Source organism: Sphaeramia orbicularis, chromosome 22, assembly GCF_902148855.1.
Source record: "Sphaeramia orbicularis chromosome 22, fSphaOr1.1, whole genome shotgun sequence".
NCBI lineage: Eukaryota > Metazoa > Chordata > Actinopteri > Kurtiformes > Apogonidae > Sphaeramia > Sphaeramia orbicularis.
In genome coordinates this window covers 55,922,985-55,935,831 of record NC_043978.1, presented here as the reverse complement: position 1 = coordinate 55,935,831, position 12,847 = coordinate 55,922,985, and the positions used below count along the sequence as shown (strand labels likewise).

At 37.3% G+C, this 12,847-nt stretch overlaps 1 protein-coding gene across 1 annotated transcript; it reads right to left on the bottom strand.

The window, feature by feature from the left end:
- Positions 1 to 8,115, bottom strand: jkamp (jnk1/mapk8 associated membrane protein). The gene is made up of 7 exons (XM_030127371.1): positions 7,994 to 8,115; positions 6,186 to 6,265; positions 5,900 to 6,054; positions 5,354 to 5,560; positions 1,985 to 2,166; positions 1,258 to 1,334; positions 1 to 482 (listed from the first exon to the last, which is right to left on the bottom strand). Exons 1-7 carry the CDS (start codon positions 7,995 to 7,997, stop codon positions 264 to 266), a joined length of 924 nt encoding a protein of 307 aa, XP_029983231.1. The 5' UTR covers positions 7,998 to 8,115; the 3' UTR covers positions 1 to 263.
- Between the last annotated feature and the right edge of the window lie 4,732 nt (positions 8,116 to 12,847).

The following is a 12,847-nucleotide window of genomic DNA, read 5'->3' as shown; positions in this document are numbered from 1 at the left end:
CTGCATTCAGCTGAAGACACATGAAACAGTGAAGTGGATACTTGGAGTCTTACCACTCGTTCCAGCTAAAGAATCTGTAGTTTTTAAAGGAGAGAGAGTGGTGTGTTGTAAATAAGACGAGGCTCTGACGGGTCCTCCTGACCCAGACTCATCCATGTGAACTGGTCTGATGGTCTGGTAGAACCTCTCCTGCTGCTGACTCAGGACCAGTGGTTGGATTGGACACATCATGTGATGCTGCGTATAGGCGGTGGGGAGGCTGCTCAGTGGCCGTTGCCGCCCTCTGACAGGATGCGGCTGGGCTCGGTGAACTTGGCCGTTGCGATGTAGAAGAGGGCAGGGCCGGGCACCAAGGCCAGCAGCGGCAGGTCCTGCTCCAACTTGTCCAGTCTGGAGATGGAGATGATCCCGTAAGCGTGAAGCAGCCAGTGGCTGAACAGCACAACCAGACGCTTCTTCTTCGCCACCAGGTTCTTAAAAGACTGATAAAAGAGGAGGATACAGGTTGGTATTCAGACATCAATAAAACACACACTTATTGACTTGAATTTTCAGACAATGAAGACAAATATAACATGGGCTGAACCTTCAAATTAAATGGGTTACACTACGGTACCATAATGTTTCCTCATGATTTTTTTTCTGCTTTGTATTGATTCTGACAATACATAAAAAAATAATGTTCCAGTCCCAATACTAGTTTTTTTCTTGGATTTCAAAAAATGCATGACTGCAGTATGACGGTATATCTATAACCATATTGAAACCATTGGTCCTAGCTTCCCTTTATTTACAAAATTGCTAAAATGCGTTGAGCTCTTACTTAAACAGTGAGTGAAATGAAAAAAGAATGGTAGGAAACATTAAGCACCTATTAATGAGCATTTTTAATAAAATTAACATTTTGCAGCATGATCTCTACTTATTAGAGAGTGCACTTTTATTTTGAAAGACAGACGCAGCATTGGCCAACTTCTCTGGGTCAGAAACACGATAGAAAATTTATATAACGGAGAAGATGAGGGTCCAATGTTAAATGTCATCTCATTGTAATTTCATGACATTCCATGACATTCTGAAGCAGCGGTGATAAAAACATGTTTAAAACAAAAACCATGTGACATGACTTGAGTCACCGTTAAGGAGCGACATCTGTACAAGTGACTGGTACGGAATGGATTTATCCTCTCATAATGTCAAATGCTAGAAAACCTAATACATAGACACAAACAATCCCACAGTTGTGTGTGTTGTTACCTGTATCTCAGATGCAGACATGTAAACAGCCAGTGTGACCAGAGACAGGACCAGTATGATGTAGGGAAACGCGTAATCTGAAAGACACAAACAGTTTTATCTAAGCAGAAAAGACTATTGCCGCGTTTCCACTACGTGGAACCAGCTCGACTCAGTTTTCCTGCAGACCGTTTCCATTACAAAATACTACCGACTCTACAGTACCTGGACGTCATAGCGATGCGGCGCGTTATTTCCGTATCGTCTGTTCAGAGTTGCTGATAAACTCTCTCGTTGCGGGTTGTCTCGTCTGAATTTTTACGTCGGCCACCAAAGACTGAATGTCCTGGACCGACCCTGGTGTAGTTTTGGGCTGTTCTCATGTGGATTAATGTTCCCACAGATTTACTGTCCACTAACATCTGTTTTTTGTAAAAGGGCGGGTCACAGAGAAAACGGTCTGACCAATCAGTGCTCTGCAGTGTTTACACGTCACGGTTTAGTATTGCTTGGAACCTCGGCGGAGGTGATACCAAAAAACTAGAACCAGGGACCAGATTCCAGGTCCTTTTCGTAATGGAAACGCAAAAAGGCCGAGTGGAGTGGAGTGGATACCACGCAGTGGAAGCGGGGATAACTCTCTTGTGATAATGACAGCCATAAACAGCCATAAAGTCTCAGGCAAGAGCTGAAAGCGCAGGAGGCCATAGCTCCTCCTCCTGCCGCTGAGCCACATGTTGATACTTACAGAGCAGTCCTCCTCCCACAGCCTGCAGCACGGTGAGGATGGGGAAGAAGTACAGAGCGGCGTAGATGCTCTTGAAGCGATCTGATTTGCCCAGACCGCAGGCGATCTTCTTGACCAACAGAGGACGTAGAAGCATCATCAGCACCAAACAGAAGGCGTAGTAGATCAACACGATGGTGTAGCTGTGGAACAGACAAAAATAAGACCAATGTCCCTGAATGTCACCAGCATGTTCCTTCAAGAATCAATAACAAGTTGAATGTGCAAGGTTGTCAGGTTCTACTGCTATGTTAGAGTCCTGTGGTCTGGATACAGGAGATCAATCTTCCAATAGAAGTGGGTGGTACTTTCACTGGAGAAGAACTCAACTAATTAAATCAAAGTCCATATATGACTTCCTATCAGTGCTCAATAGGAACTATATTGATATCTGTAACCATTTCCACATTATAACCCATTAAAATATAGCCTATTATAAGTAAAGGCAAATTTTTAATATTTCAACAGTTCAAAAATCAGAATTTCTCATAACTGTGAACAAAGTTTGTACACAATGTCTCAAGGAAACTACATATAAAATTTGAAATGAATCCCACCAGAAGTTTTATCAGGTTTGAAGCTATTGCAAATGACGACGCTGGACACAACGCCTTCACTATAGCTCATGTCTATCGGCCGGTGAGATAATAAAAAGGGGCACTTTAAGAAAAACACAAGCAATGGCAACAAATTTGTGTCAGAATTAATAATAGGCAGCTTTTGAAAGATGCATTTCATGCTATATTTCACTGTAAACTAAAGGTTAAGGCAAAAAAAGAGACACTGCTTTTCCAATGTTCTCGAAAAACATACTGTTTTTCTGTTCAGACAGTTTCTAAAGTGCACAGAAGCCTGATGGGTGGATTACAAAATGAAGATTTACTGTGGTTGTTATCCATTAAACCACAAACAGATGTGTGAGAGAATGAGAGGATGAATGCAGTATCATGTATTTTTAACTCAGAGAATTTTTTATTCTTGGAGCATTTTTAATTTAGAATTCTGTCAAATTTTAGCACTAAGTGGTGTTTCTCTGCATCGAGGCAGGATTCATTTACGTATGTAATCATGTTTCACAGAAGAAATATTCTAATGACCGGGATCCAACGACTGACTGCTTTGTTCTGAGAATTTTGGTGGATTTGGATCAGCTGCACTCTTTAAGCACCTACAATCCTAAGTCTTTTAAAAATGCCAAACCAAAAATGAAAAAATGTGACTGTTTTGCTAATATTAATACTTTACTTAACAAAGACAGTTCATTGTGCTTATGCATAAATATATGAAATGTGCAGAGAAAAGAAAAACAAAGTGCTTTGATAATAAAAGAAATATTGAGAAAATCAAGAGCACATGAGATCATAATAAATTAGAATAATTAAAAATATATTGAGATGATTCAAAGGATGCACAATACTCCAGAATTTTAAAATATTAAGTCATATAGTGCAACAAGAATTACTTTATAAATACAGTGTAAGAAAAATTAGGTAGAGACAAAGCAATGTTTAAATGTATTTAAAAATGTCTCCATTTGGGTCAAAGGCTGTTTCAATATTCAGCAGAACTACATGCATATTTACTGTCCTTATACATTTATTTATGTATTTCTAACTAGTCGACTAAATACTACAGTTATAATGATGTTCCCACCTCAGTTAGTGAGGTCAGCTGACAGAATAGCTGCCACTAGGGTGGTCCAACAATCCTGGTAAAAAATACAGTTTCAGATCACCTCAGTTAGAACCCTGCATTAGGTTTTGGCATTCAAAAGATGAATTAGGAAAAAATTTGGAAGAAAAAGGAGATGTTTCAGAGGCTGCACAAAGCCTGTACATCAGAGCATGGTTTGAAGCCCCATCACCAGTGAAAGCCCCTGAAAATGATCTGGCATTCCTTCAAAAGGTGTCACAGGATGAACATTCAGCTGTCATAAAGCAACCTGAACAGCTTTGGATCCACATCTGTGGAACTGGAGTAAATATATGGATGAAGTAACTCCGCCCACATCTGTGGAACTGGAGTAAATATATGGATGAAGTAACTCCGCCCACATCTGTGGTACTGGAGTAAATATATGGATGAAGTAACTCCGCCCACATCTGTGGAACTGGAGTAATATATGGATGAAGTAACTCCGCCCACATCTGTGGTACTGGAGTAAATATATGGATGAAGTAACTCCGCCCACATCTGTGGAACTGGAGTAAATATATGGATGAAGTAACTCCGCCCACATCTGTGGTACTGGAGTAAATATATGGATGAAGTAACTCCGCCCACATCTGTGGAACTGGAGTAAATATATGGATGAAGTAACTCCGCCCACATCTGTGGAACTGGAGTAAATATATGGATGAAGTAACTCCGCCCACACCTGTGGAACTGGAGTAAATATATGGATGAAGTAACTCCGCCCACATCTGTGGTACTGGAGTGTAGAACTGGTTGTGGTCCATTCTGTGACTCCAGTGTGACACCAGAGCAGAAGCAGCTGATGGTGGACACCATGATGTTAAATGCAGGTTCTTTGGTTCCTCTAAAGTGTTGGGATGTCCTTCATCCATCAGATTGTGAAGGGAAGCAGATCAGGGCTTTTGTCTCCACCAGCACCATGCGTTTGTTTGAACCTTTGGATCTGCCACAAACATTCTGAACAGTTCCTCCAGTAGACTGGGCTGATGATGCAGACTTTCAGAAGGAGGAGAAAACTGGGCATTCCACTAAAGTTGTCGATGATGTCACTGACAGAGGGGCGGAGCTTATTCCAGACTTCAACTGGAGCCGAACAACAAATGCAGATCACAAACAGTACTGGCAACAAGTTGTCAAAGAACACAGGAACATTTTTGGTCATTTCAATAAACCAACAGTGGTTGAGGACTTTCTAAGGAACATTTTTATGTGAGTGTCAGTTTGATTTTGAGAATAAAATGACAAATTATTCTAATCTGCTTTATTCATTTGGATAGTTCTGTTAGAGTATATAGAGACATCTGCACCTGTCAGTGCAAACTCTAAATATTAATTAATTTGCATAAAATTTGGACCAAAGTAATTTGGCCACATATGGAACCAAATGCAGGGTTCGAATCCAGAGAATCTGAAAAAAAATTTTTGGACCACCCAAAGCTGCCACCTTCATTTGTTTTTTTTTCCATTTCCATCTATTAATAACCATGTCGAATATATTTGTCACTAGACAACAAAACTGGGGCAGGACCAGTTCAGTGACACAACCTGCACACTCACTGTTCCATTAATGGATGTACTGGTCGGTAGAAAAGACCTCTGTGTTCACAAATGCTCAGTTAGTGTCCCAGTACTTACAGTGGGTAGACAGCCTCCTGAGTACAGTGTAATGTGTTGATGTAGTCTGGGCTGGGGTTGTACAGCATGGTGTACCAGTCTGACAGCATCTGGACTCTGCATGAACGGATACTGAGCATTCCTGCAGGCTCGGTGACCAGCAGGGTGACCACAGCAGACACACTGCACTCCAACATGGCAGTGATGTGCTGCAGCAGAGCACTGGAGCTGAATGGAGGAGGAGGATATGGTATGAAAATGCAGAACATAATCAGGTTAATCAGGTTCTGTTACCTTTGCACAATCTTCCATCAAGTTAGTTCAGGTTTTAAACAAAGGCCACACAACCAATCATTATTTTTCTTTCCACTATAACAATGATTCCAAATCTACTGAGCTTCCGTACTCAGTAAACACTCACTCATTCCCTTGTACAGAACATGACATAAATTTGACTGAATTTTTTTTTTTTTTTTTAAAGCTAGAAGAAATAGTGTCCTTATGCAAATCCACATAGTTTGTCATGAATGGGCAGTGAGTTATGATCTAAAAGTAAACTGTCCTCACCTTTTCTTTCCAGAGTACCACTCAATGAAGAACCAGTGTAACACTAGTGGCAACATGGCCATGAAGCCCAGATAAAGCCAGTCATAGAGCTCAGGGGACTCAGTGCAGCGTTCACACACCTTCTGTAGGTTGGCCCGTTCTCCACGAGGACAGACCTGGCAGACAAGAGATGGAGAGGTTAGAGAAGCCAACATATGAGCCTCGTGTACCTACAAATGCTGCTATTAAGGTTAAGAATGTGAAGACTGTGCACTGTGTAGAGTCTGTAATGTCTCATTATACTCACTCCACACTCTCCCTCCACTGATCCATTGATCATGATCCGACCACAGTACAGGCCTGGACACGTAGAGCTCATAGCCACAGCTGAAGGAGACACAACCGACCCAAGTTAACATCAAGTAGGCTATGTATTTCATTTTCAATATGAAATAATATACATTCAATAATATATTAAAAGCTAGGTTGATACAGTGAACATTTGACAGAATCCAACAATATAAACAATATATGTAACATACATAATATATATCGGCTAAAATTTCCTTAGGGGGTCAAATGAGTGTCCATTTTTGTCAAAAAAATAAATAAATAAAAGTTGTCCTAAAGTCATAGAAGTGTGTGTAAATAATGCTAATCCATTTGTGCACAGACTACTGATATTCTGTGACAGTGGAAGCTCTATTTTCATAAATATTGGATTTGGAATAGCATGTGTATGTGAAAACTTTTGCTGGTGGACGGATATGACATTACCCATGATGCTCTGGTCAGTCCCAGTACTTTATTAGGAATAAACTTACAGACTTCCTATTGCTAATTGTGCTCTTCTTCATAAATGTTGGTATTGTGGATCTAAAACAATCCCAGCTGACACAAAAACACTAAATGTGTCAGTGGACGGATGTGACATGGTTGTTGTGGATCCCATCATACTGATGCTCTGCAGCCATGTCAGCGTTTACACTAATGATCCCTGTGCAAAAACTAGGAGCACTATTATTTATTGGATAGTTTAGCATCAGACTAAAGAGGAAAAAAATGCTTCTTATTGTAAAAGTGTTGATGTAAACAGTGCTGTGTGCCATTCTTCATGTATGTATTGGTGGAACAGAAGCAGGATGGATCAGCACCATACTCCAGATTGAACCTGTACAAATAAAACATGTGATATGGAGGAGAGAATCTGGGAAGAAAAACTGGGGAATCCAAAAGAAGAGAAGATTTGTTTTTCAGCTCAGTTCAGTTCAAATAGAACTTGTCCATTTGTGACATGAAAATATAGCATTAATTGTGCTGAAATGGTTCATTTTGGAGCTGAAAACATAGTTCATATGAGCATCAACATGTTGAACAGAACTGAAATCCTGTCCATTTGAACAACTGTCATTTACCAACACAAAGTTCCTTTGGATTCACTGAGACTGATTTAATATGAACACAGACACACACAAGAGCTGTGAACACATTTGAGCCCATATATATATAATATTTAAATGGTGTAATCTTTTCCACTAATTTCATATCAAGGAATTTTACATGAAACATGTGCTGTGAAGTTTAACTGACAGTCTCCCCAGTGTACACTGTAGTGACTGTACACTATAGTGACATCTATCTTTCAAGAGCAAAGCCCAGTTGTGACTTGTCCTCCTGAGACCGTTTAACAGAATGACTCTCACTGCTCTGCTGTTAAAGCTCTCCTCTATAGACTGTTTTTGTAACGAACCGAAAACGGCTCGATTTTCTACTGTAACACGTTAGCTAGTACTGACATTGCTGTGGGGTGTTGCTAGTTAGCTTACTTCTTAGTTAACGTATCCTCGTGTTTCTAGCTTAAATATTAAACTTTCATAATTGGAATGACTGGTTAGTTCAACGTGCACTTGGTTTATTTTCCAGTTCAGTGTAAAGTTAAAGGGCAGCGCACAGCTTTTCAATGGGAGTCTTCCGGCTGCTAGGCTAAGTATGGCTAACCTAGCTCCTAAACCGACACTACTCATCAGTTTGGTAGTTCCCTCCAGCAGTAGTGCATTCAGGAGTCTAATGGAACTGTTCTGAAAAGCAGGAATACGCAGGGCATGTTTGTCTTACCCATCCTGAGCCCAGTGTCTGCTTCCTCAGCTCTGTGTGTACAGAACCCAGTATGTACGGCGTACAGCTTCAGTGTTTGGGTTTGGTGGCCGACATCTTCCTTTTCTTCTTTGGAGTCACAACAATAATATTAATAATAATGGCCGATTCCAATTCTGCCGACAATGTATGGCGCCACCTGCTGTACCGGAGGGTGTGACGTCATGCCTGAATCTCTAAATGTCAAGAAAATAATAGAGAATAAACATCTGAAAATGTGCTTTTGAACATAACATCATTTAGAATTTATTGTTAATTTGATCTTTTTTTTTTTTTTTTTGGAAAATTTCACATACAAAAAAGTAAATATCCCAAAACATGCCCAAATTTTAAAGCCTTTATGATTGAATTTGAAAAATATATTAAATCACTGGAATTTATCTAAGACAAAAAAGCACAAACACTCTGACAATTCATGAAGAATTCTTTTTAATGGACTGGAGAGTAAATTCAGTCCATTAAAAAAAAAAGAATTCTTCATAAATTGTCAGAGTGTTTGTGCTTAAATGAGTGAATTTACTCTCTGCTGTACTTTTTTTTTTTTTTTAGATGTTCATGTTTTAAGTTATTATTATCATTATTTGTCATTTTTCTTGTTTGAGTTGTAAGTCTTTGCATTATGTTAATTTATTTGTTTGGATGATTGTTCAAAATTTCTCTGTTATATATATATATATATATATATATATATATATATATATATATATATATATATATATATATATATATATATATATATGTGTGTGTGTGTGTGTGTGTGTGTGTGTGTGTGTGTGTGTATACATATATATATATACACATTTATTTATTTATTTTTTTCAGTAAAGTTGGAAAAAAATACTGTATATGGTATTGATATAGTATAAATGGATTTTAACAGCATACAGTTTTTCTCCCATGCGATTTGATGTAAAGTGACTTTTTATTTTCATTAAAAGTTTTCAGTCAGATTACATCTCCTGTCATTCACATCAGAATCACTGTGCCTCCAGCTCATATGTGTTTTTGTGGACGCGCAGATGAAGGCCACTGTATAGACAAAAGAAAATGTTCATTGGTACTTGTTGGTCATGTTAGAAAACAATGTTTATAGTAGGGATGTAACGATTTGAAAATTTCATATCACAGTTATTGTGACCAAAATTATCACAATTATCATTATTATCACTGTATTGTTGAAATTGTGCTCAAAATGTTCAAAAAGTACTATTACACACACTGAAATAATTTAACCAAGTTGCATTTAAAAAAACAAACAAAAAAAGAACAACAAAAAAATAAATAAAATAACAGTCCCAATGTCCCTTCTGTGTCAGAAACATTCAAATATTAACCCTTAGTGGTCTGAGTCTATTCTGTCTGTTTTTCAGTCCTTTTGATTTGGCCTTTATATACTATAGAAACAAATGTTTACTATACCCATGTTTGGATCTGTTTTTTCAGCACAACTTCATCTGTATCATCTGTCTATTATTTTTTCACTTTAACCTACTATAAAAACACAAAAGGACAAAAAACACACACAAAAATATATAAAATCCAATTTGAAAAATGTATATAATTTATTGCATAAATAACACACAGATGTTTAACAAACCTTTTCAAAGACTTTAAAAGTGAATATTGGTTCCAAATATTAGGTATAGAAAATTAAAATTGGAATAAATTCAAACTAAACTCAAATATTTGACATAAAAGCAGATCTTTACATAGGTTTTTTCCCCTAAAAGTGCAGTAATCAAACTCGGTTATCATGAGAATTAGAATTTAAACGGTAATACTAACCGTTGGCAATTTTTCTGCCGTTTATCATTATACCGGTAATCGTTACATCCTTAGTTTATATGAATATACCAGGTCAGAGGGTTTCTACATTGTGGCATACTATTAGAAATTGAGTCCCCACCTATAAATTGTATTCTCTACATATAAGGAAAAATACTTGCTTTGTACAACCTCCAGCAAAAATGGCATAATCGCTTTTGTTTTCAGTGACAATATACAACGAAATGTAAAAAAAGAAAGTGACTCATGTTGCAATATGATTCTTCATCCGTCTTACCTTGTTGTCATTCTTTTATCTCTTAGTAATCCTGCTATTGAGGCTTATTTCTTGGTGTGACGTCTCCCATCAACCCCTCACATTCCCACAAGCTCTGCTATTTTGTCCAAATATGGTCATTTTGGGCTCCAAAGAGCTAAGATGGTGACAGCCAAAACACAAACTCAGGGTCCAAAAAACAAGAGGTGAACACAGTAGTTTTATATTTTTCTGCTGTATACAGTCTATGGGTCTGCAAGAAATTCCATTCTATATATTATATTCACAATAGTCAACAAACGTCTGTGAAAAACAGTACAGTGTATGTTTTTGGAAGCACTTCTTAAAATATGAATATCATAGACTGTATACAAATCGTGGATGAACTCGCTGCAGCAGCTCCCATTGCTTTGTGAACTGCAATTTTGAAGCAGGAGGAGAAAGATGAAACTGGAAAAGTTTTGAAATGGATAAAGAATGGAAAAAGCTGAGTCAATCAGCATATCAGACAGCAGCTCATTCAACATAAACCAATGTTAAAGTCAGCATGCAGCTAAGTTAAACTGATTACTGCGATTAAACACCAGTAAACAAAATCCTCCTGGTCCTGTTAATATAACTCCTTAAACACAAGTACATAAAATAGGTTTTATCCAATAAACAAGAGCTCTGAATACACAGTCCAGCAGCTGAGATAATGCTACATGATAAAGGTCCAGCAGTGGACACATCTTTAATGTTATATAACCTTTTGGCTTAATATCATCTAAATGGGTAGGTTATGTTCTTCCCCTGTACAGCTGCAACAAAAGGGGAAATGAAATATGGTGGATAGACCAAAACCATTTTTTATGCCAGACTGTATATATATTTATTTATGCGCTGAATATTTTAAAATGGGAGTCTTTTATAAAAAGTACTGATGCACTTTTTGAGCCAGTGAACATTCAACTTACTGCACTTTTCTTTTTTTTAAACTTCATTTTTATTTGTGTTTTGCTCATCCAAATATGTAAGACATTTTACATACACTGACATATATAATCACACATCCCCAAATGGTGCACATGAAAGAAAAAACAACAACAAAATCTATATCTACAGTAGATATTGATTACAATTAATCACAAATGAAACGTGAATGACAAAATATATATATATATACACACACACACACACACACACACACACACACACATACACACATGTATATATATATATATATATATATATATATATATATATATATATAAAAAAATAAAACACATACACATGTACTTAACCGGGGCGGGGGCAGCTGTGGCTCAAGTGATAGAGCGGGTCGTCCAATTTTTTTTTTTTTTGCTAAAATTAATCTGTTTTTGACCACGACATAGTTTGCTCTACTATGTTGCAAATAAATGTTAATTTTAGAGGACATTTAGTCTATATAATGTCTATTATTGTGGACATTTAGTCTGTATAATGTCTATTATTGTGGACATTTAGTCTGTATAATGTCTATTACTGTGGACATTTAGTCTGTATAATGTCTATTATTGTGGACATTTAGTCTGTATAATGTCTATTATTGTGGGCATTTAGTCTGTATAATGTCTATTATTGTGGACATTTAGTCTGTATAATGTCTATTATTGAGGACATTTAGTCTGTATAATGTCTATTATTGTGGACATTTAGTCTATATAATGTCTATTATTGTGGACATTTAGTCTATATAATGTGTATTCTTGTGGACATTTAGTCTATATAATGTCTATTATTGTGGACATTTAGTCTATATAATGTGTATTATTGTGGACAGAGGCAGTAAATCCAGGTGTAGATTAAAGGTCAGGATCTGTCCAGTCAGTCCAGCTGGGATTTACAAGGAGGACAATTAATACTGAACAAACTAGAACTGAAACTATGAATTTTGACAGAACTGCAGCATGTGAAACTGACCACAGTGAACATGTGACAGATAAACAGAACCACGGTGCTGCAGTTTCACACTCACAGTTGCTCATGTCTGGTATGTTCTGGGCTGGTCTGAGTCAGCTCATCATATGTAATGACTGACCTGTCACTGCTGGGTGTGGGTGGAGACCTCAGTTTTGACACACTTCTAAACAATTAATGTCCAAACAATTAATGTCCAGACAGAATCCTTCAGTGAGCTTCTCACTTTTATTGAACGTTCTTAGATGATCACATCAGTGTCTCATGAAGATTCAAATCCAAACGTGACTTCTAAATGATGCTGACTTCTAACTGACAGGAGTAAAAAGTGTAGGATGCCCCCGTCCCTTCACAGTGACCTAGTTATCTGCCCCTTCAATAGACTTCCATTCACCCTCCCCTAACTCAAACCAGAAAGCCACAATTAACCCGACACAAAATAAACACACAAACAAACAAACATAAAGAATGGCTCCTACAACATATATTTTTCATGGATATTCTTTTTTTTTTTTTTTTTTTTTTTAATCAATTACTGGAAATTCCAGGCGACCCCACATGTGGTCCCAACCCCAAGGCTGAAAAACACTGGTCTAACCTACAGCTGCTGAAGACTTTATACTTTTTATCTATGTATGTATGTATGTATGTATGTATGTATTTATTTATTATTATTATTATTATTATTATTATTATTATTATTTATTACTCATTTATTTATTTATTTATTTACTTATTTATTTTATGTATTTATTTATTTTTTACAGCGACACAGACGGAAGCCATGGTTGTACAGAGGCAAACTCTATCACCAGTTGCCAAGGCAACTGCAT